The 25,703-nt window shown below is 38.9% G+C and overlaps 1 protein-coding gene across 4 annotated transcripts in view; it reads left to right on the forward strand.

Annotated features, from left to right (window-relative positions):
- The window catches only part of LOC146005196 (uncharacterized), a 258,674-nt gene that overhangs the window by 201,731 nt on the left and 31,240 nt on the right, over positions 1–25,703 (forward strand). The window contains exon 3 of one of the 4 annotated variants that reach the window (XM_083144245.1): positions 18,441–20,548. The exons of the other annotated variants lie outside the window; for them this stretch is intronic. Coding sequence (XP_083000371.1) covers positions 18,441–19,695 — 1,255 coding nt within the window. The 3' untranslated portion in view covers positions 19,696–20,548. Of the gene's footprint in view, positions 1–18,440; positions 20,549–25,703 lie in introns of those variants that run through there. 4 annotated transcript variants of the gene reach the window in all.

The raw sequence follows: 25,703 nt of genomic DNA on the forward strand, positions 1-25,703 counted from the left end.
ATACGAGATCCAAAGTGATTCTACTGGCTGTTGCAGCATCCATCCAGGCGCGGTCATTGGGAACGATATGCGGACATGCATTGTCCTGCTGAACGGATACCTGGATTCTCCCTGCACGCAGTCCACGAGGCCATTGTGCATCTATTGCTGCGATTAACTTGTTGATGAGCATGTGCCAGTAAACATCTTTGGTAACAGTTAATGGTTTGGTGACCATTGTACCAGCAGGACGATTCCTGCTGTTCTTCTTGGCAGGTTCCTTGCTGACGAACGGCCAAATGCCTAACTTACCATTAAACCACTGCTTGGGACCAGGATCCCAATGAGGTCGGACGATGGCAGCCAGAAACATGATCTTGGGAATAAACGATTTGCTTTTACATGTTCGCTGCGGGGTTGGTTCATTGGGCAGTAAGTACAATTTCTGACTGTCCTTCATCAGGTAGAACCATTTTTCATCCACATGAACTGTCTCCATCATCAAGTTGAACTTCGGATTTCCACTTTCAGGACAAACGACTGTGGTAGGATCCAGCATTGACAAGGAAAATTTTAGATGTTCCATCTTGTTGCTATCAGTCAATAATGGCTTCAGCGCATTTGTATGCACTCTGATCTCTCCTGCCTTCACACGCCTGTGTAGGATTCTCTTAGCAATGTTTAGTGCCACTGCCATTGAACGAATATTATGCCACTTTCGCAGCGGTAGGTGCTGTAGTCATAGGGTGAGATCCTTCTTCTTTGGTCCGACCTTGCCTTTCATCCGAGATGCAACCGCCGCACAAATGGCCCCATTTTTCAACGATTGCCGCCCCTGTTGCCAAATGCAACGTGCTCATCTTGTACTTACATGGAATTTCTCGGCCGCAATTGTCATGGCACCTTTCTTCACTATGCCAGCCATCCTGTTTTCCAACAGAAACTCGTACACTGCCTGTCGTTCACTGTCCGTGAGTTTCTTGCTACCCCTGTCGCTTCCTATCATGGGTTGTGTGTTAATGGCTGTTCTTCTCACGTACTCACTGAAGGAGTGCTCTACTAATGATTTGCAGCGTGCCTTGCTAGACCAGTTTGCATACAGTGCCACACCGGTGTGTTGCAACCCAACACCCCCTTTTGGTAATCATCTGTGTGGTATTTGTTGCTCGTTGCGATAAGGTCACGTTGTTCCCCTTCACCATCTTGAAGACTGATCTACTGTGCCTCTCCTCATGCGTGTGCTTTCCATCTGCCTCTTCGTCTGTAATTCCTGTACTACCATTTTGGCATACCGGACTATAATTATGGGACAGAGGGAGTAATATTTTATATGTTGTCAAGAGTAGAGAAATTCCAGGGTAATTATTGCAGTTCATTTTATCACCTTTTTTAAACACAGGAACCATTATGGATTCTTTCCACTGTTGAGGTATTCTTCTTTATTCCATATTAAACAAATTAATTTATGAATTTGATATATTAACGAATTCTCACCATACTTAATTAACTCAGCTGGTATTAAATCAATGCCTGTTGCTTTGTTATTCTTTAGCCTTTTAATAGCATCTTGAACTTCAGTCAGGTTAGGTTCTGGAACTAAAGGTTCTGCTGTGTGTACTTCATTTTATCTCCTACATGAACATTTAAAAGGTCATTAGAGTAGATCTTCCATCTATTTAAAATATTGCCTGGGTCAGCCAAAAAATTGCAGTTTTTATTTTCTATCAAGCTTACTTTAAGTTCCCACCCATTTCTAAATTCATTTACACCTTTATATAAATCTCTGATATTTTTATTTTTGCTGTTTGTTTCAATTTCGTTAATTTTACTTTTGTAAATAAATATAAAGAAATATTATTTATGTTCTAAACATGTCAAAGTGTTTTAATCAACAGCAAACTTGTTTTGAATTAATAAAACACAAGAAAACTTATTTTGTTTCATGAGGAATCATGTTATCACAAAATTAAGGACTCTTTGTAGTTAGTTTCTGCAATGTCAATGAAACTTTTTGCACACATGCATTGTGAATTAAGATTACGAACTTCATAATACAATGTTGTTTTGTTATATTCTCAATAAGATGACTAACCACTTGACTGCCCAAGAGCAAGTGTAGATTGCAGAATGCTATGAGGCGTGGAATTCAGTGATTGATAATCAGAAGTTGTGGTGTAGAGTGAAGGGTAGAAATGCAACTATCCGGCCAGAGACAAGAACTTTCTTATGACCACAGACTCTGTTGAACAGAAATTACTGAATTCCATGCCTCGTAGCTTGCCACAATGTAAGCTTGCCCCTGAACGGTCAAGTGGTTAGTCATCTTACTGAAAAGATAAGAAAAAATCATCGTATTGTGAAATGTGTATGCACATATGTAATCCTATTCCAGAATGTATATGTACAGAAAGTTTTATTCATATTACTTAAATATTACAAAAACTGCAGTAAATTTCCAATGCCTAGTTACTTCTCACCCACCCTGTAGTTCTATCAACCATATTTTGAAATGCTTATTAATGTTATTTGGAAATCTCTCATGTAGGCTATTTGGCATTTACCCCATTCGATACGATTAGCTCTGTCTTAGCAGTGTTACCTCCTCGATGAACCGCAATCAAAAGATACCCCAGCTCCTAGATTACTTTGTTTTGTACCTCTCGCTGCGACCTTGACTTACCTGGCTCAAGGAGAGCCACACAGCTTCCCGTGTTAAAAAACCACCTTCCCCAACAAAATCTAGGAGCATGATCTGACACTTTTAGACAAGATTCTACCCATACCGACGGGATATGCTACGTCATTTCCCAGTTGCAGTGACCCACTCGTTTCCCACAGTGTCTACACCATACATTTTATTCTAAATGCAAGAAAATATATTAATGTTACCAACTATGTACTGTATGTTAATATGAGGAAGGAAAGGTTGTGATTGTTTGGTAGCTATATTGGAGGGTTTATTGTTGTTATTATTATTTCCATGCTCAATACAATATTATTTCATGCTCAATTTGTTCTGACTGGCTGGTGTCGAATTATTCAGTCCCATTATGAATGTTACCAAATAATGTCAGTCTATAAGTCACTTTGCTGTATGTTACCTGTTTTACAAACATAAAATAAAGAGTACAAAAATGTGCTCAGTTTGAAACACTGAACAGGATCATCTCTGCCTGGAATGAATTGTCATCACATTTGAATGTAAAGAGGCACATTTCTTACAATTGTAGGTGAGATATCAGTAAAGATATATTGCACATTTCTGGGCTATTCTGTACGTTGCACCATTTCTTTGATCTGTGGTGAAAAATGGTTCAGAACTCTGGCCATGCATGGCTCATGCATTATTTTGCTGGGGGTTCACTGAAGTCGTGACAAATTTCAGTTTCCACAAATTTTCAAAAGGTTAAGTGGGCGGTGGAGGTTAAAAGGTTTGTCCAGAATTTTTTCATCTGGGAGTATGTTTCATAGCAGGGGTGTGCGAATAAATTTAAGGTAATAAAAGGTAAGATCACGCACATTCTATTTTTGATAACTGCCATAAATGCAAAGCTTTTGAGTTGCAATTTTTATAGTTGCAAAGTAACTTGAAGGATTGGTCCCACATTGTATTTGAGATAAATTTATCATCATGTTTAGTGATAGTAGACGACAGACTGGTTTAAAATGTTTTGCAAGAACTTTAAATTAAAATGCTAATAATGTGTGTGAATGTGTGGTTAGAAGCTGTTACTGACTGAATTTTGTAAACACTGGGAGGTTTACTCCTTGCGCGTTCCGATGTTTGCTTATTGTTTACAAAAGAGAACATTTCGGAGAGGTGGCGTTGTAATCAAACAGAATGGATACATTCAGTAAGTAGAATGTTCTATAAAGGCAATGAGATTTCCAATGACTTTTCTTAGTGTATTATTAGCATTTTACCAAGTAGGACGAAGTTTACAAACAATGAAGTCAGTGGCGGCTTGTAATCACACATTCGCGATTACCTCAATAGCTGATCATTTGCAGACCCATGTTTACTGAGACTTTTTTGCTTCTGTTATCATGTATTTTCTTTCAACGGTGTCAGTTTGTGTTATTACCAGAGCTAGGAATTTTAGGTGCTGCACCTTAAATTTTTTTGTGTGGCCGCGGTGGCTCAGTCGGTAACGCGTCTGACTACCATGCTAAAGGTCCCGGGTTCGTTCCCCGGGCGGTTCAAATCCGGGAACTTTTCTAACGATGGAAGCGGGCCCCGGTGCCCACCCAGCATCGAATAACATGGGTACCTGGGGAAAAACCCTGGGGAGTAAAGGCGGTCAGTGGCGTGATGCTGATCACATCACCCCCACTCACGACCGGATCAAGAAAGTGTAGGGCGTTACCCCCACACCCCCTATACACCTTCATGGCATGGTGCTATGCACAGGGAAGCACTTTACTTTACCTTTTTTACCTTAAATTTTTTTGTGTGAAAATGTGTAAAAAAGTGACTCATCCCCAAAATAAGCATGTATTGAACTCTACTCATGGTGTTTCGGTTGCACCTTTTTGCACCTTTTTCACAATCTCAGAACCTTTTCCACCATCTCAGAACCTTTTGCACCTTTTCGCCCATTTTGCATCTTTATCATTTTTTTTAATACAACTCACGCGCTGTTTAACCCCACCCATATTCGAGGCACGTCTTCTTGGCACGCGATTCTTGTTTACCGCACAACAATGAATCGACTTTCTTCAGTTCTTGGACGTTAATGTAGTAAGCGTGCAGACTTTAAACAGTGCCAACAATGACGCGTTACAATTGCTAGAAGTTGTGCTCTTTTTTTTCCTATGCTGTATTTTTTACGAATTGTTGTAGGAAAGCCGTTTTGTTTTCGTTTCCTTCTCCCATCTCAGCGAGCAAGGTAACTGCAGTCTGTGATCGACTGATCGATGCATCGGATTTGCTTGTTCACCATGCCAAAACATAAGTAAATGTTGGGAAACTGCAGGACATTGTTAAACAGTTTAGCGGTGATGGCATTCAGAGTGATGGATCTGTTCTGAGGTGTGATGTGTGTGATATTTCTATTGCTAATGATGACAAACACCAATGCACTCGGGTTGTGCAGCATCTACAAATTGGGAAGCACGTCAGGAATAAAGAACTATGAGATGGTAAAGGTGGGAAGCAAAAGCAATTCATTGGTGAGGCGCTTGCATCTTCGAATTCCAGAAATACAAATGAATTTTTCAGTGAGACAGCAAGGGCATTTATAGCGTGCGGAATACCTCTTTCGAAACTTAACAATCCTGTCATGAAATCATATTTGCAAAAATATACTGGGAAGTCAGTTCCAGATGAGAGCACCTTAAAGAAATCTTACCTTCAACCTCTTTATGAAGCTAAAATCTCGCAGATCAGGCAAGTAGTAGTTGACCATCCAGTCTATTTCATACTAGATAAAACCACAGATAGGCAAAACAGGTACGTTTTGAACATTTTAGTAGCACCTCTCAATGGACATCAAGTGAAATCCATGCTTATAAAAACTTATTTTCTCGGCAAAACAGATAATGCAAGTGTAATGCAAAGTTTCAATGATGCATGTTTTGTATTGTGGCCAGAGGGCGTAAAATATGATAGAGTGTGGTTAGTTCTTACAGACCAAGCATCTTACATGTTAGCTGCATTTTCTAATCTGAAGAATATGTATCCTAACTTAAAAATGTGACCTGCATTGTTCATGCTTGCATAGAGTTTGTGAAGCTCTTAAAGATGAATATACATACGTGTATCTGAACGAATTTGTTTCCAGCATTAAGAAAATACTGAAAAAGGCTCCTTCTATAATACAGAAGTATGTAGAAATGACGAAACTTCCACTACCACCCTCTCCCATCCTCACTAGATGGGGTACATGGTTAAAAGCTGCAGTGTTTATTTGCAATCATTTCCATACAATATCGAAATTTTTAGATGCTTTGCCTAGTGATTCCTCAGCTGTAGAAAAAGCCAAAAAAACTTGCACTTAAACAGGAATTGCAAGATGAACTCTATATTGTACATGGCTTCTCTTTCCTTACTACTGCAATCACAAAACTGGAGGAGCAGTGTCCTGAAAAGGAAACACAGTTGGTTTTTTTTATGGATGTGCAACGAGAGCTGCAAAGGGTCGGGAAAGAGAAGTTAGAACAAGTTTAGCCAAAAACCCTGATGTTCAAGAAGTTGCAACCAACAAGGATGTGGATTACCGGTTAGAAACAAAATACGCACCACTTGTGTCTTTTGACTTTGAACGTTCTTTTTCAACTTACAAGTATCTGCTTAGTGACCGCAGATGTAGCCTCACTCAGAAGAACATAATAAATTTTGAATGTAATCTATTTTTACAGTTTTCTAGGTGACTAATTCTAAGCAAGTAAGAAGAAGCATGTTTTCTTTTATGTCGCTTTCTAATGTATTAGAGAATTTCTTTACGAAGTTATATTAAAGGATTTAAAACCAGACAATACTCTGTGTTTATCTAGACAAGTTGAATCATATATGTATGCACTGCTCACAATAAATTTTACATCTGAAAATTAGCACCTATTTTAGCACCTTATTTATAAAAAATTTGGCACCTTTTTTGCAACTTTATTGGCAAAATTTTGCACCTAAAATTCCTAGCTCTGGTTATTACTTATGAGACACCATGTATATACATTTTTATAAACACTGCAGTAACTGTATTCTCATTCGAGTACATATATATATATATATATATACACACACACACACACACACACACACACACACAGGGTGCGCACAAAGTCGCTTTCCCCAATAGATGAAGAAATCAAATAGAAGAACCTAGGTGACTTGGCAATCTTTATTGTACTTCAAATACTGTTCAAACTGTCCCCCACCATGTTCAATGCACAACAGAATACCTCTTCAGCACTGATTTGCAAATATCATGGCACAATTGAGGATTGTCATCCAATCTCTGGAATGATTATTCGATTCGCTGTTGCAAGTGAACCAAGTCGTGTGGTTTCTCGGAAAACACTTCGTCTTTGACAATACCCCACATGGAGAAGTCGCATGGTGTGAGGTCACATGAACATGGTGGCCAATCTGTCGTACTATGATGATTATCCCATTCATATAAATGTTGATCCAAGAACTCCCTCACAACGAAACTAAAATGAGTTGGTGCTCCATCGTGTTGCCACGTGAATGGAATGTTTTCGTAACAAGGGTTATTGACAAGTTCTGTAATCACAACATCCTACACCATCTGAAGGTATGTGTCACCGGTTACAGTTCCTTTAAAAAGGAATTGTCCTATGACACCACCACTCCAAATACCACCCCAAACAGTGACACTTTAACTCTTTCGTCATAATTTCCTGTGAATTGGTATCACTCCAATAAACACAATGGTGACTGTTTACACGACCGTTCATCTTGAATGAGGCCTCATCTGCCCACAAAAGTCTCTGTCAGCTTCATTCCGAATGAGACACCACTCACAGAACTCAACACGTCGGTCTGGATCACATTCGTGTAACATGTGCAGAAGCTTTGCCCATTAAGGTTTCATCTTCAAATCCTTTAACATGTTCCTTACAGAGGTATGTGACATTCCCAGGTCCCCTGCATGCCTTGTGGTAGACTTCTTCGGACTGGATACACGACTCTTAGCAACAAGTGCAGTATTTTCTTCAGTTTGTACATTTTGCGGTCGTCCGCTTCACTGTAGATCATGCACAGAACCTGTAGCCTTGAATCGTTCGTTCAGGTTTCTCATGGCTTGACGTGATAGTGGTTCCACACCTGGAAATCTTCTCCTGAATTCTGCTGTCTCCACATTTGTGTTTTTGTTGTGTTTCCACCAAGCTTGTAGCACGAAAACACGTTCCTTTGTTAATTTGCGATTCATCTCAAGACCTGAAACAGTGATGGCAGGAGTAGGGGGGAGGAGAGAGAGAGAGAGAGAGAGAGAGAGAGAGAGAGATATAAATTTCTGTAGGGGCAAAAAAGTGTGTTAATCCTCTAAATATTACGTGGAAAATGCATTGAATTATCATTTTTTCTTGTCCGTATGGGAGTAGTAAGGGGACAGAGCTGTCAACAGATGGAGGGAATGGGAGCGGGTGGTGCCATCTGATAGTTGTCGGACATCATAGTAAGGCATTTTGATGGATAAACTGAAGGAACATGGAAACAAATAAACTCCATTGATACATACGATTTTGGTCGAATATCGCCACCCGTCAAAGTATCTCACTACAACATGCGAAAGAAATTGCATGCATGGCACTTGTATGGAACTGATTTTTGTTGGATGTCTTCGAACTGCAACATCCAACAAAAATCACATGCATAAACATGAAGAGCTTTAGACTGCAAATATGCTGCTGGAATTTTATTACTCTTCTGGCTCACTTCACCTTATTTAATGTAGCAATGCTTACGAAGGTTTTCTTTCAACATCCTGACGTATTGCTAGTTTCTCACAAGTTAACATACTTTTACAATGACATTGCACTATTGTTAGATATCAAGAGGAATCCAACAAAACTGGATATATATTGAATACTATCACGAAAAAGTGAAACACAAATCTGCATTGGTGAACGTTATAAAAATTGGCAAGTGCATGCTCCCAACCTCAAATTTACTGCAACACTAGTATTGCAATGAAATTAATGCCACTCTCTATCCTGTCTGTTTAAACTCGTGAGATATGGTCATTAATATCTCACTGAGTGAAGTTAATGTCAGATATTATGAAATAAAATACTAATAGAAAAGACGTAAATATTTTATTATCATATTTACTCGAATCATTCAATCATAAAAGCAAATCACTTTCTTCAAGAATTGACTTTTCTCTGCCAGCCCTGCTAAGTTTTCAATTTCCATCTACTGATTTATACAAGAGGTTGCCAGAAAGTAATTTCCAATTAGTAGGGACATTGATTTTTCGCAAACACGAAAAATTGTGAAAAATGGTAATTGCTGCGAAGTTGTGTTTATGAATGTCCAGTGATGACACATTTTTCACCCGTTCGAAATATCGAAATAATGCAAATTTGGCATAAAATGCAAATTGTTCGGGTTTTTAGCATATTTTTTTTAAAAAAAGTCCTAAAACAACGAAAAATTCCATGAAATCCAAAATTCTTGTCTTTTGTACTCTTAGGCCATGTTCGTGTACATAGAATGTGCAAGTTTTCCAACGTTTTATTCAAGAGTAAACTATAGGGTGGCGTGGAGCCAACTGACACATTTGAAAGTTGAATATATTACGAATGCGCGATAGTTTGAAGTGGATTGCGGAGGAAATGAGAAGAGGATAGGATGCCATTTCATATGAAGACAGCAACAGTCATAATGGACCGTTGGAGCGTTGAACATCAGGTTTTCTGTGTTCGTAGTTATTACGGGGTGAAGAAATTTGAAGAAGCTGGCAGTGTATTGGATGTGAAACATGGAGCTCCAACAACAGTGCGTACGCCCGAGAACTTGCAGAGAGTGAACGTATTCCACAATGCTCGGCACGCCAGCAGTCTCTGGGGATTCTTGAAAGACCGTGTGTTCAGAAGGCATATTACGACTCTTCAACAACTGAAAGAAGCCATTGTTGAGAAAGTAACGGCTATTGATGAGGAACTACGGAGATAACTTCCAGAGACGTCTGCAACAATGCATTCATGCCAAAGGAGGCCACCTGTCTGATGTAATTTTCAAAAAATGATCTCGTTAGTTGTTAGTAATAAAATTGCATACTTCAATGTACCATTACATACGGTTTTCCTTATTCTCCTTCCTTTCTTTCATCATCTATGAGCATATCAAATGTGTCAGTCGGCTCCGTGCCACCCTGTATAATGCTTGTTATACATGGAATAATTCCGACAGCCAAATTAAATCATGTATTTCCCACGATTTTTTCAACTTCTATCAAAACCATTTGCGTCACAGAGCAAAGTGACAGGGTTCTAACAGGAGATTGAGTGCTTATCTACCGTCACACGGTAGCCACATCTTCAGTATTTGTCACGCGAGATGTGTTTAGGACTACCAAGCTAAGTGCGCACCATCAGCATTTGTCGAGTGAGAAATAATGGAGCTCAGTCATTAGAGCATCTGACTACCATGTGAGAGACCCAGGGTCGATCCCCTGGAGGGGAGAACCGAGATCTTTTCCACCTATTCAAACTGCTCCGGTCCCCACCCAGCGTCATATGAAGCGGGTACCTGGAGGAAACTTTGAGGGATAAAGGTAGACAGAAGTGTGGTACCAATCACATCATCCCCACTTACAGCCGTGATCAAGAAAGTGTAGTTCCCTAACTCCACACCCCTATACACCTTCTTGGCAAAGTGCAGGGGAGCACTTTGCTTTTACTTCCTCAAAAATTTGTTCCAACATATCAAACTGTCACGAAAATACGTAGACCATGTGGCATACAATTTAAAATAATAGTTTGAAAGCACAATAGAGTATTAAGTTTTGGTATATTTGGCAGAAAAATGTTCTAAAACAAAAACACGAATTTTGGGAAACGTTACACTAACAAGTCAAAAAAAAAAAATGCCAATGTTTGGTGCCATAATATATCGGTATCTGTCACGTGAGATTGATTGATTTAAATTTTTTGGGTGCGCCGCCACTTATGATCATTTTGCACCCTTCAGTATATACAGGGAAAAAATCCATTATCTAGAACCCTTACCTTAAAATTAAAAAGGTGGTATGGAAAATAACTTTCAAGATATCAAACTCTTACAAAGAGGCATAGGCCATGTGACTTACAATTTGAAACAGTAGTTTAAAAACACTATGAAGGCATAATTTCAGATATTAGCCAGATAATGCGCTAAAATGAAAATGTGAATTTTGGAAAAAATAACACCAAATAGGAAAAAATAAAAAAATACACCAATTTGAAAAAAATAACAAATAATCAAGGTCCCTACCGATTAGGCATAAATAAAACAAGAATATCAGTAGTAATTTATTGCATTAGTAACAGTGAGAGTCCTAACCTAATTTTTGGCATAATCACCACCGTTCTTTCATTTGTCGTAGCATTTCACTAAATTTTGTATGCCCATTGCATATGTGTCTGACAGCAAAGACTGAAACTATCTCTACCGCAGTGTAGCTGTCAAATCCTTGTCCTGCCAGAAACCTGTTCAGTTGAACAAAGAGATGAAAGTTGGTACATGCAAGACCAGGGCTGTACAGGGAGTGGTTCAAGATCTCTCACCTGAAGTGATGCAAAGGGCCCAAGTGTACTCAGCTGTATGGGGTTGTGCACATTCGATTGGCCTTCCGTGAATTGTCTGCACCATCGTCTGACCATACTTCACGACGTCCGGTCTGTACACCTCACACGATTGCTGGTGACTCTGTGCCAAGTTCTGAGCATGCAAAAATCTGATTACTACACATAGGCTACATTGCAGTCAGTGGGAGACTTTATGAGAGTTGCAATCTTTAACCTAAAACTGTCCTAAAACGGCTGCATTGCAACTTTACCAGATTACAGCTACATGCCACTTATTCCTGCCTGCGTCCGTGTGTTTGTAGCTCTCAGACCACTAGTGCTGTGTATAGGCACCATTGGAGGATTTTTCAGGATGTCCCTCGTATATAAACTTTCAGAAGATGTTATTAACAGTGTGTTCCTGTTTTAAATGTGTGGCTAGCTAAATGAGGTACCTATGCAATGCAATTCTATAAATTCCTTGCATTAAATTTCTAATAGGCAACCTACAGGGTGGCGCATGAAATGATACCCCATTTGTTTTTAGTGTAAAAGCTTTAGTAAGCAACATTTTTGAAAGAACATACAATGCCGTGAACATAGCAATGTGGAAAAATGTTTCAATGCAAAACATGCTCAATATGACCGCCATTGCACTGCACAACTGTAGTCAAATGAACAGTTAGGTTATTGATCACCCTCCGACACATGTCTTCTGATTTTTCAGTGAAAGCTAGCGTAATTAATGTTCTCAAATCCATGAGATTTTCTGGATGTTTTTGAAAAATCCTTTCCTTCAGGAATCCCCATAGGATATAGTTACAGGGACTATCGGGAGGCCAATACTGACAACCATTAAAGCGTTCTGGAAACCTGTTTGAAATGATGCGGAAGTTGAAGATCTCATGCAAGAAATCCAAGACCACATTGGCTGTGTATGCGGTCTTGCACCATCCTGCATAAACCATTGTGTGTTAAATGGCAAATCCTTCACAAGAAGCTGAGGAATAAATTGATTACGAAGCATGTCCAGGTAACGCTCACTGTTAACATTTTCATCGAAAAAGAATGGTCCAATGAGTCCATGCGTTGAAATAGCGGCCCACACTGTAATCCTGGGAAAATGGCTTACCTTTTGATGGAGCACTTGCGGATTGTCGGTAGCCCAATATCGCATATTTTGTCTATTCACCACTCCATCCAAGTGAAAGTGAGCCTCATCCGAAAACCAGGTATTGTTGATAACATCCATATGTCTCTCAGCCCATTCAGCGAATACGAGTCTCCGCTGAATCTTTTCTGGTGTCAGTTTCTGCACAACTGTTATTTTATAGGGGTACAGGTGAAGATCACTGTTGAGAATTCTTTGCAGAGAGCATCTCGATATACCCATTTGGGTACCTGCTTTTCTACAGGACTTACTGGGGCTTCTTTGAATAGCGACCCCGTACACTTTCGATGTTTTCCGGCATACGGACACTATTCACTTGCGACCATTTCGGTTCCAGTAATGTCCCTTGAACCCGTAATTGTTCATGGAGTTTGTGAATTGTTCTCTTGCTTGGAGCCCAACGTGTGTTGAATTGGGTGCGGAAACGTCCCTGTGCACCAACAATGCTTTTGGTTTCCGCAAACAACAACACTATTGCTGAACGATGTTCTGGCGTGAGCCTTCCTTTGTCAGCCATGCCGCTACACTGGACTGCTAGAGTAATGGTGAAGATTCAGTGAACTACAGCCTCTGGCAGTAAATTCCCATGGATTAAGGTTTCCTAGGAAAAAAATATTTTAAAATTAATACATAAATATTAATTTCATTCAAAAGTAAATGGGGTATATTTTCGTGCGCCACCCTGTACATACCCTTTTCGTCAGCAATAATGGTATAATTGCATGTTGTGAGTTTCACAGTACTTCACTTGGATATACTGATACTGAAGCAGAATTCCCATTGATAATGTAAGGAAATATGACACTTTCTTTTGTACAATTCAATTGTTTCACTTATATGCAAGAGCTAAGTTGTTTGCTTTACAGAGAAGAGAGAAGTAGCTTTATGCATCGAAAAATGAGTCTGCACTCATGGTTCTTGCAAGCAGAGGGTTCCAAACCTCAGTGGAAATATCAACATATAATACCGAGAATGTATAAGGAGACTGATAAATTAAAAATTGTATGTGTTAATCAATCACTCTTCACTCTTATCTCATTTAGTCGTAACTTTAAAAATATGATACAATTCCGTAATTCTTTCCTAGCTTGTGAATTGTAATAATTTTCCAAATTCACTATTTTGCTGTTTGAATTCAAATCATAGAGAATAGAAGATAATATTGGTACTTAACAAATCCATACCCGGATCTGTATGAGTTTATTATTTCCATTTGCAAAAACATCGATTTAGTTTAGTTTGTAATTGTCAGGGGAAAATGTAAATGTCCTGGAAAACCTGGTAAAGTCAGGATATTTCATTTCAGCTTGTTTGTAGCCACCCTGCTGAAACTTGTTGTTGGATTAATGATAGTAAAAAGTAAGATTTTGCGCAATTCTCGAGAAATACACCGCCCTCTTCGTCAGGCTTCGTGGCAGATTATGCCGTGTCTGTTTGACCAGGAAACAAGGTGTAATGGTTTGTAAGATAAAACATGCGGTCCTGAAACATGCTCGGCAATCTGATAAATACGAGGTTAACCAATTATAAAACTGTAAAACGTTGAAAAAAGGGAATGTAGAGGAAAGATGGGTAAAGATGTTAAACAAAATGGAAGAACATAAAAACAAATAGGCTTTAATGTAACGAAAGAAATGACACGCGCGTTCATGATGATATAGGAGTTCCAAGGTGGAGGGATGACGTAATAATTCAGGAGTAGCGGGGGAAAGTAGGGGGAGGGAAGAAGCAAATGGGCGGGGCCAGTACCAGCCATCGGCAGCACATCAGCATCGCATCAGCAGCACAACATTAGCTGTGAAGACGACTAACTCAACGATCCATTCTGCATCAGTAAGATTGTTTATTTTCACATGATCAAAGGTTTTGCCAGAGCTTTGAAATCTTCAACGTTTTACAGTTTTATAAGTGGTTAACAACGTTTTGAACAGATTGCCGAGCATGTTTCCTTGTTTTCTAGTCAAACAGACACGGCATAATGTGCCACGAAGCCTGAAGAACAGGACGGAAGTAGTGTTTTTCTTCCTGGACTCCATTAGTGGTTATAATGCAGGCTATAACGGTGCAAGAGAAAATTGAAATGGTGTACATTTAAGGAGAAAGTGGCAGGAATATCAATGATGCTGTGATTCTCTATGCTCAACGTTTTCCAGACCGGGTGTGATCGCACGCTTCTTTTCACAGAGTTGTTCAACAGTTCTCCACTGAGGGAAATGTACAACCAAGAGAAAAAAGGAATCGGCGGAGAAAATAATGAAATTGTGGTATTAGCTGCAGTGGCTCATAACCCCCACGTTAGTACTCTACAAATAAGTCTTGAATCGGGAATTTTGCAGACTACTGTGTGCCAAATACTGAAGCATAGAAAATATCATCCGTTTCATGTTTCGTTGCATCAAGAAGTTCATGGTGATGATTTTCAGAACAGAGTGACATTCTGTCAATGTTCGCTTCAGCAAATACAAGGAGACCCCAATTTCTTTACTGGAGTTTTGTTCTCTGACGAGTCTACTTTTACAAACCACTTTACGATTAATTAACATGCATTATTGGAGTGTCGAAAACCTGCATAGGTTATGCCAAGTTGAACATGAGCGCCCATGGAATAATTGGCGATAAACTTATTGGTCCATATTTTATCGATGGGAACTTAAATGGTGAGAAATATCGAGGAATTTTGCAAGTGCGGTACAATTAGAAGGACATCAGCTGTAAAGAATTCCATGCCTACCTGATGAATGAAAAAGAATTGTTGAAAAAGATAAGTTCTACAGAAAAGTATGCTTTGGCTACTGTGAACAAGGAGCAGTTGGAAGGAAACAAATAACGAGGTACTGTGTTTCTATATATAAAAAGACTAATCCAGAATACACAGTCATAAGAATAGGTTAGTTCAATATGATAGGGTAGACATCAATACTATAAAGTCAGGTTAGGTTAGTGGCAGTATACTATCATGGAGAATAATTTATGTAATGTTTTCGTGTTTGTGAATAAATTGATGGTGTGTGTGGGTTTCAAAGAAATGTCCTCTTTTTAGCATTTCAAAATATGGTAGCCCTATGCAAGGTAATATGACACTTTGTTTTGTACAATTCCATTGCTTCACTTTCAGAACGTTTAGTCTCGAGAAGCAGCTTTATGATATGTTAGGGTTTTGAGTGTCAAGCGGATACCATGTGTTCCCATGTTCACATCAAACAAGCCGCTAATTCACCATACTAATATCTCAATATTGTGTACATGAATTAAGTTGTTTGATTGCTTTCTATAAAAAAGGGAAGGAGGATACAAGTGTTAATGCTTTGAAAATAAGTATGCAGTCATGATTCTTGCAAGCGGCACGCAAAATATCAACATTTAATAATGATAAATTACAAAATTTATTGATTAAAACAACTAATTTACTCTAATCTTAATTAGTCATAACATTAAAAATAATGAAATATTTTATTTAAGCCTGCTTGCAAATGAGAAAAACCCTGTAAAAGTCCCTCCCTAGCTTGTGAATTATAATAACTTTGAAAATCACTATTTTCCAAAACAAATATAAATCGTAGAGAAATTAAGTCAATTTCTTGTAAGCTAATAAAGATACTTAATACAGTCCATACCTGAGAGCTGTATGAGTTTATTTTCCATGTGCAAAGACGTGGATTTAGTTCAAAATTGAAATTGTCAAGGATAAAATGCAAAATTTGTCCTGGAATAGTCAGGGAAATTCATTTCTGCTTGTCTGTAGTCTCCCATATATATATATATATATATGAATGAGAGATCCTCTGGATATAAATGACACGATACTATCTGGCTATCCAGACAGGTCTCCCATCCTGGATATCATACTCGACAGAAACCCTTTCTATGTCCAAAATTCCACAACTCATTTGGAATGATCTATATCTTGTGGATATCCCATGGGGATTTGTGCTAATAGGTCATGATTGATGGTGGTCACAAATTATATAGTAACATCTCCTGAGACGTCTAATTATGGGCCTTTGAATATTTATTGTACAGTCATCTCACTGAAAAGTAAAGTGTTTTTTCTGGATAATATTAATGCTGACTTCTGCCTGTTATTAATTTATGCTGTCCTCCGTGTGTGATGGAGTGGTTAGCACAATGCACTACTACTACTACTACTACTACTACTACTACACACACACACACACACACTCTCTCTCTCACTCTCTCTTTCTCTCTCTCTCTCTCTCTCTCTCTTTCTCTCTCTCTCTCTCTCTCTCTCTCTCTCACTCACTCACTCACTCTTGTCATAGTAGTGCATTGTGCTAACCACTCCGTCACACACAGAGGCCAACATAAATTAATAACAGACAGAAGTCAGCATTAATATTATTGTATATATACACACACGAAAACACAAGGTTTAATTGAATTGAAATAAAATTTTTGATAAATTGAAATCGCATAGACCCTTTATATTGTTAATATATTTGTGTGTGTGGGTGGTGAGAGGGGTTGAGAGTGGTCACCCTAGTATATCTCCTTCCAGGTTATTACTGTTATATACATGGATTAACCTTTTGGCGCCCAAGGCCATTTTCACATGTAAGCCTCTCGGTACAGAGCCGATTTTGAGCAAGATGCAGAGTTTCAGTTAAATGTGTGTAGATCGGAGACTAATTGCCCTAGAGAGATGAGTGATATACCGTTGTACGCGGAATGAACCAGAGATTCAGACTATATGAAATTTATGCAAATTCGGCATATATGTGGCAGGGGGGGAGGAGGCTAACTCTCAAAATTCCAAACTTTCGGGAAAAAAAATTGGTTCCCCCACCCTCCCCCCAAGAAAAAAGTACATGACAGTGTCGACATGCACATGGAAATGATCACTGACATGTAAGGAACACAAAAATATTTGCATTATTATCATGTGACCAATGTAACTTGAGTTGTACCCTCAAAAGGAATCGTCGGCACGCCACTGATTCAAGCTTCAAAATGCAGCGGTACCTTGAAATGACTTTAGCTCAGAGACTATTTGCCCTGGAGATATGAACGATATACTGTTGTACGCAGAATGAATCACAGATTCAGACGATATATAATGTATGCACATTCGGCGTACATATGGAGGGGGAAAGGGGGGAAATCCCCTCAAAAATACTTTTCTTAAAAAAAATGGTGTTTCCCCCCGCCCCCCAGAAAAAAGGTCAAAATGCACAAAATGCAAGATTTATGCAAATTTGGCGTATATATGGAGGAGGAAGGGAGAAAACCCCAAAAAATTATTTTAAAAAATTGTCACTTCACCCAAAAAATGTCCTCGCACTTGGGCACAAAACGACACCTACGCAAAACATTCATGGACGAAAAGCTAGAACGCAGTGAAAAATGAGCGGCGATTCTTGCAGCTGCTTGAAATTCTATTTTTAGACAATGCAGGGTAACCCCTGTGGCAACTTGTGGACACTTGTGCTTAAAAAAAAAGTTTCCTTCAGCGTGCTTCGAAATTCCATTCTCACAACGCAGATTCAACAACCAGTCTTCCTCCTCCCCCACCCCGCATGCACCCTCACAGAAAACTTTCATTTTGACATCGGATACTGATAAACAAGTTTCCTTCGAATGCAGTTAACAGACGGGAGTGAAAAGCTTTGCTTTAGAACAACAAAGCCCGTCTTCCTTTATCGGCAAAAATTTGACGTTGAAAAGAGCCGCAAAAGAGAAGTACCTTTTCCCGCCTTTTCCCCTCCATTTTCATGAAGACAAGAAAAATGCAAAAAACCATTTCTGTTAAATACATGTGTTAGGAACAATATAAAAAAATAAAATCGAAATTCTAGCCAAAAATAGAAAAGTTATAACGTAAAAACTACGACCTTGACACAGCATCTCGATGGAGACGATTGGGACAGTGAGGGTTACATTTGGGTATCTCGTTCGAGATGCTTGGGCGGCAAAAGGTTAAATGTGCTCTTCAATGAAAATTTTCAAACAATGATATACATTCATATCTTAGAGAGACTTATGTTTCAACTCGAAACTTCAGACCAAAATCACTTCTAATAGGATTTCTTTCTTCCAGCTTGACACTAGAGACAGCATTCTGCTCTGCAACTAAGAATAGTAGAGCGACTCTGGAATCTACAAGAGAAGGAGAATCTACAAAATCTTCAAACTCTGAGGGTTTTGCCATTTGGAATGATGGAATTAATTTGTTTAATGATAAATGTGAACTTGCTGTTCACATGCAAAATCATAGTAGAACAAAATCGTTTAAGTGCTCAATGTGCAAGGAATCATTTAAGGGGGTAAAATGTCTTGTGAAATATACAGGAGGTCATAGTGGTGAAAAATCTTTCTTGTGTTCAACCTGTAGCAAATCTCTAGCATTAAAACACAGTTTTAGAAAGCATTGGAAAACTCGTAGTGTTGAAAGCAAGGATGATCTTCGAAAACATTCCAGAACTCATACTGGCGAAAAGCCCTTTGTATGTTCAGTGTGTAACAATACCTTTACAGTGAGGTCTAGTCTTAGAGAACATTTAGTAATTCATAGTGGAGAGAAGCCCTATGTGTGTTCAAAATGTAACAAATCATTTGGAAGGAAAAGAGAACTTAGGAAACATTTAATAATTCATACTGGAAAGAAACCCTACCTTTGTTCAACATGTAACATATCATTTGCATGGAAGTGTAGCCTTGAAAAACATTTAACAATTCATACTGGAGAGAGACCCTACCTTTGTTCAACGTGTAACAAATCATTTGCATGGAAGTGTAGCCTTGAAAAACATTTAACAATTCATACTGGAGAGAAGCCCCATGTGTGTTCAATGTGTAAAAAATCATTTGCATTGAAGGATAGCCTTGAGAGACATTTAAGAATTCATACTGGAGAGAAGCCCCATGTGTGTTCAACATGTAACAAATCATTTGCATGGAAGGATAGCCTTGAAAAACATTTACTAATTCATACTGGAGAGAAGCCCCATATGTGTTCAACATGTAACAAATCATTTGCATGGAAGGTCTGCCTTGAAAAACATTTAATAATTCATACTGGAGAGAAGCCCCATGTGTGTTCAACATGTAACAAATCATTTGCATGGAAGGGCTGCCTTGAAAAACATTTAATAATTCATACTGGAGAGAAGCCCCATGTGTGTTCAACATGTAACAAATCATTTGGAAGGAAGGGAAATCTTAGAAGACATTTAATAATTCATACTGGAGAGAAGCACCATGTGTGTTCAACTTGTAACAAATCATTTGCACGTAAGAACGATCTTAGGAAACATTTAATAATTCATACTGGAGAGATACGCTTTGCATGTTGAGTGTAATAATGCCTTTACACTGAAGTCATATCTTAGGAAACCTTTAATAGTAAATACTGCAGAGAAACCCTTCCTTTGTTCAATGTGTAACAAATCATTTGCAGGGAAGGAAGGTCTTGAAATACATTTAAGAATTCATACTAGAGAGAAGCCCTATGTGTGTTCAACATTTAAAAAATTATTTGCATGGAAGGATGACCTTGAAAATCATTTAATAATTCATACTGGAGAGAAGCTCCATGTGTGTTCAACATGTAAGAAATCATTTGCACGAAAGAATGATCATATAGAACATTTATAGGTACATAGTGGAGAGAAACACTTTGCATGCTCAGTGTGTAATGATTAGAGTTGCAAAATGCCGGCTTTTTTGAACAGACCTTTTTTTCCAACAGACCTTTTTTTCCAAATAAAAAGTGGCTTTTTATTTTGCTCGGTTTTTTTTTTTTTTTGCTTTTTTGGCTTTTTACTAATTACAGCTAACCTGTTTCACTTGCAGTGTCATTTAAGAGTTTTAATGGTTCATGAAGTCATATTTTGGAACTACCTAAATAATCTTACATCCAAGAGACACTAGCTACTAATTGGTTTTTGTCGTATGTGAGTTTGTGTATTACCTATGCAGTGCCATAGTGGTAAAACTGTCTTATAATCAGGGGATACAAGGTTTTATTCTTAGTGGAAACATATTTCTTAGCGATTTGGATTCCATTTTAAATCTGTAGGTCCAATCCTGATTAGCTTATCTGAGCATAAAATGAACTTAATACAAACTTTCATGTGTTTATGTCATCATATCATTGACCTTTTAGAAACAATTCACAATACGTATGCAGAACTACATGCATATATACCCCACGTAATACTTACGATCAGTATGCTACTACAAGGGAGATTTAGAGCCCAAAGTTACTTATAAATGTAAGTACTGTTGTTGGAAAATGGCCACATTTTTGATTGAATGTTTTATACAAATAAGATTAATATATTAATATAGTTCATAGGTCTCTTCATAATGCATACATATTGTTGTTATTACATGAATAGGTCCACATATGTGGAACAAAGAGAATATCCAAAATTCTGTAGGGCTGATTGATTAGGTTATTTTATGTCACGTTTCTGCTAAGTGTGACGATATGATGAAATTGATGAAAGAACATATTCACAAACAAAGTCCATACCCAGGATGGGATTCAAATCCAGAACCCCTGGCATCGTAGCATTCTTTGCTAACCACTCAACCACAGTGGTCGGCAAAATGATGTTGGAGTAGGTACTAGAGCTAAACATGCAATTGTAGAGTTGCAGTATTATTGTCCAAAGTAACGGAAAAAAATCGATCCACCCCTCCCGACCCTACAATCAGAAACACATGGTCACTTACAGGCAAAGGGTGTCACATGGGGTACAGCTTGGTGCTTATTGTTCTTACCGTTTACATTCAATTCTCATAAATTTTCAAATAGTACAGACGGGATCAAATGAAATGTACTTCCGTTCTCCTACCAACTCAGAAGCGAGTTGGAAACTCTTCATTGCTCCTGCATAGATAAGAAAGTTGGGGAGGGTAGTAGCAGACAAGGCCAGCACGCAAACTTGTTTCCGGCAAGCTTTCTGTTGGAGTATTGGCAGTTTGTGGAAGGATTTTGTGTTCCTACCACCCTGCTCTCCGCCTCTCTCTCTCTCTCTCTCTCTCCTTGTGTTTGTGTGTGTGTGCGCGTGCACGACACCTGTTTCATTTTAAGTTTGATTTATTTGTATTGCATTGACTAATTGCTGGCCCGACTGGGAATGAACCAGGTTAGCAATGGAGACATAATGAAGGATCAAAAATACAAAAACTCCTGGCATAAGTAGTTAGTAGTAGTAAAGGTAAAGTAAAGTTCGTCGTGCGTATAGAACCGTGCCATGAAGGAACATTTAGGAGATGTGGCCATCCGGCCATTTTGGAGGTCATATGATCAGCAACATGCTCCAGCCGTCTTTACTCCCCAGGGATGTAGTAGAAACGATTTTGATTTGATTCTTTATTTTTTTTCGCTTTTTGTGCCACTTTTGGCTAATTTGCGAAAATGGGAATGAGGGATGATATGACGAAATTGATGAATGGACACTCAGAAACATCCATGCCCAGGCCAGGATTCGAACCTGGGACCCTAGCGTCATAGCGCGATATGCTAACCACTCCGCCACAGGGGCCGGCTAGTAGAAACGAGAAAATAAAAAAAAAAAACATTCTGCGTATGTGACAGTATTTTTTTGGATATTGTCTTGGAAGTATCTGTTTACATCCTAACCTGCAATTTTGTTTAAGGATAAAACTAGTTGTTACTCGCTTGGCCCCCCACACTCTTTACCTCCGCACTCGAGGTTCGGTGCAATTCGTACTCGGCCCTGATTTGTCTAGGGGTATCTTTCTTTGTACGACAATGCACGTGGGTTGCTACAAGTCAACATAATTATATAATTAACTACAAGAGACAACGGATAACCTTTGCGAAAACCTTTATGATCAGGGGGATAAAATACCTTATCCAGCATGTGTGAAATTAAAAACGGAAATTTTGGATAATTTCTATAGTTTAATTAACGTAAAATTTGAAGTATATACAAGTCGTATCCGAACGTTCATTTCTCTAATTATTTATCGGGCCAAAACTCTAATTTTGATGTTGGAATCTCTATTGTTTGTACCTGGATGCTTTACATTTCATGAATTACATCTGGAGTACGCTTGTCACAAGGTAGACTCGCGTTACTCCAAGAAACGTCTTAACAGGCGCAAGGTCGCCCGACGTGTACATTTCTCAACCTCCACGGTGACAAGGCACTAGGCTGCCCGGCGCACCGTAATTACTTCAAAATAACATCCAGTACAAACTACCTTTTTACCTGTAAACTGGACACCAAGGCACTAGCTTGCCCGGCAATCCAATCTCTTACAGCATCCGTTTCGGGAGACCTGTCCTCCGGTCCTAGCTAACTGAAGCAAAAACAGCCTCTCCCTTCCAAGTCTCAGTTCCAACAGCCGACCGACCTCCCCTACTCTCATCTGGGAGTTTATATACGTTTTGTTGGCGTCTGTTGCCAACGGCCCTTCTTTCAAAATTTTTAATCTTTAAGAGCTAAACTGCCCGCCTTTTCCTCGAAAGTTCGGAACACGAAGCAAGAACAGAGAGCTACATGGTATTTATACATGGAATAATATGAACCTAAAAATGCATAATAATTTGATTTACACTAATCAGACATATATATATATGTTTATACACTTGATTACCCAATTAATTAACATATTAATAAATATTACAATAAGAAAAAAAAACACTGTTGCCCTGACAGGGGGGCAGGGTAACATAGTTGAAGGCCGCTAGTGTTCCTGAGAAGTAATGAGCATATCACATAGATTAATGAGAAATAGTTTAGCTCGGGTTTTTCGAAAAAAAAGAAGGAAGGATATACAAATCAATTCTACGAATGCTTACGTCATTGTGACCATGGAGTGCATTTTGCACACTAGTGAGGATCTGGCGTCTAGACATAAGGCCCGTATAGTGGTCTGTGGGGTTTGGACTGTGTCCTATCCATCTACGTTTGTAGTTGTCCTTTCACAAATTTCATCATAGCACTCCTTTCACCCTTATCTTTGTGATTGCCCAAAAGTGGAAGAAAAGTGAAATAAAATAACTAAATCAATCTGTTATTGTGTCCCTGCGTTTTTCAATTTTTATTCATGACCGAAAATTAATGTTTCACTGATGTAATGCATCATTATAATCATGTGAATTATTTTCCATCATCATTGTGTGCTTAATCATTCCTTAAATCATAGACTCTAACGCTGTTGTCCTTAGTGTAATTGATCTTCTTGTGTGGAAGTTTTGATGTAGGCAAAAGAATGGTTAAGAATAAATCTCAATTGATTGTGCGAAATTTAAAATATAATAACTCCGACGTGACGAATATTAACTGTTCTTAGATCGATGTCAAAGAACGATTTCTCCTAATTAAAAGGATTCCGGTCTCCGTGGTAGAGTGGTTAGCACAGCTTGCTTAATCACCGGCCTTGGCATTGTGTTCATTCGGTGTTCCCTGTGAATGTCCCTTCATTCATTTCATCATTTCATTGACCATCCTCATCGTCGCGTTTAGCCAAAAGTGACACAAGAAGCGAATTAAAATAAAGCAAATCAATCAATCAATAGAACATAGGGTCTCCAGTTTCATAGAGCAGTATGCAAAGCACTCGGTCATGGAGGCCCTCAAAATTGAAATAATAATTACAACATAAAACCTGATATTAGAGTATTTAAGAGTTTAGGCATATTAACAATTCACGTCAACCAACAACACTTTCACCTGTATTGTGTGATATATGGTTCTGCCCTAACACTTCATTGATTAATTTGCTTTTATTTTACTTAGCTTTTTGTGCTACTTTTGGCTTATTTGAGAAGATGGGGATGAGTGATCATATGATGAAATTGATAAATGGACACTTACAAACATCCGTGCCCAGGTCGGGATTCGAACCCGGAACACCTGGTCCTGTGATTTCGGCATGTGTATGGAACCGCTGGCCATCCACAGTCGTGAGGAAATTGGGGAGCTAAAAATGAGTAATGTCACTCGGTCACGGAAACCTACAACAACTGAAGGCTTGTCTTGCTGACCACACGTCACCCCATAATTCCCACCTCGGCAGGTGGATGTGAGGCCGGCAGTTGTTAGGTAGGACCTGGCCCTCACGGGGAGAGAGAGAGAGAGAGAGAGAGAGAGAGAGAGAGAGAGAGAGAGGCAGATGCAGGCAGGGAGGGGGTGGTAGGAACACAAAATCTTTCCACAAACTGCCAAGACTCCAACAGAAAGCTTGCCGGAAACACGTTTGTGTGATGGCCTTGTCTGCTACTGCCCTCCCCAACTTTCTTATCTATACAGGAGCAATGAAGGGTTTCCAACTCGCTTCTGAGTTGGTAGGAAAAGGGAAGTACATTTCATTTGATTCCGTCTGTACTGTGTTCCACAAATTTACAGTGGTTTCAAATTTCCTTTATTTTTTTACCTTTACGATTGAATAGCCTTGAAATGCTATGTTTAGTAAATAATCTAATATATAAAAATATGTGTGTGTGTTGGGGGGGGGGTGTTTTCCGGCATTACTCTCGAACGCCTGGGGCAATTTCAACCAAATTCAATACGCATATAATTTCCAACCTGAAAATAAATACTGTGGGGTAAGACACCCCTGGTACCCCCGGAGCTGGAGGTGGGAAGGGGTGACATAAAATGATCATAAACGTCTGATATTAGTGTGGAATCCATAGTTTTCAGGGTCCCTAATATGAATTGTGACACTCCCAATGCCGTTCAACAACAAGACACCCATGGCACATTTAAGGGTGGGGGTGGGAAAGGTGTGGCATGTAAAAATAATCGAAAACTACCGATATGAGTGTGGAATCCATAGTTTTCGGAATCGTTAATATCAATAGTGACACTACCAATGCTGTCCAACTTCAAGACACCTTTGCTACCCCTTGGGGTTAGGGTGGAACAGGGTGACATGTAAAATGACAGATATTAGTGTGAAATCCATAGTTTTCGGGTTCACTAAGATGCACTGAATAGTGACACTCACAATGCCATTCAACTCAAAAACACCCCTGGCAATCGGGTGGTTGTGGCAAGGGGGTGACATGTAAAACGACGGATATTAGTGTGGAATCCATAGTTTTCCGGCCTGCTGAGATTAATAATGACACTCCCAATGCCGTTCAACTCCAAGTTCTTTTTACACTATTGTTAGAATTCATTATATTCCTGTCTAATAGAAGATGGGGACAAATAAATACCTGGCAATACTGGGCAATCAGCTAATATATATATAAAATAATTAAATAATGTGTTTTAGCAATTATGATTATAATAAAGAACATGTCTAAATTTGAATTAAGAAAGAAAAATATATTCTTTCTTGACTGCTTTGAAAAAGCCAGGCCAGGGAT

Source organism: Lepisma saccharinum, chromosome 23 (assembly GCF_977018435.1).
Source record: "Lepisma saccharinum chromosome 23, izLepSacc3.1, whole genome shotgun sequence".
In the NCBI taxonomy this organism is placed as follows: domain Eukaryota; kingdom Metazoa; phylum Arthropoda; class Insecta; order Zygentoma; family Lepismatidae; genus Lepisma; species Lepisma saccharinum.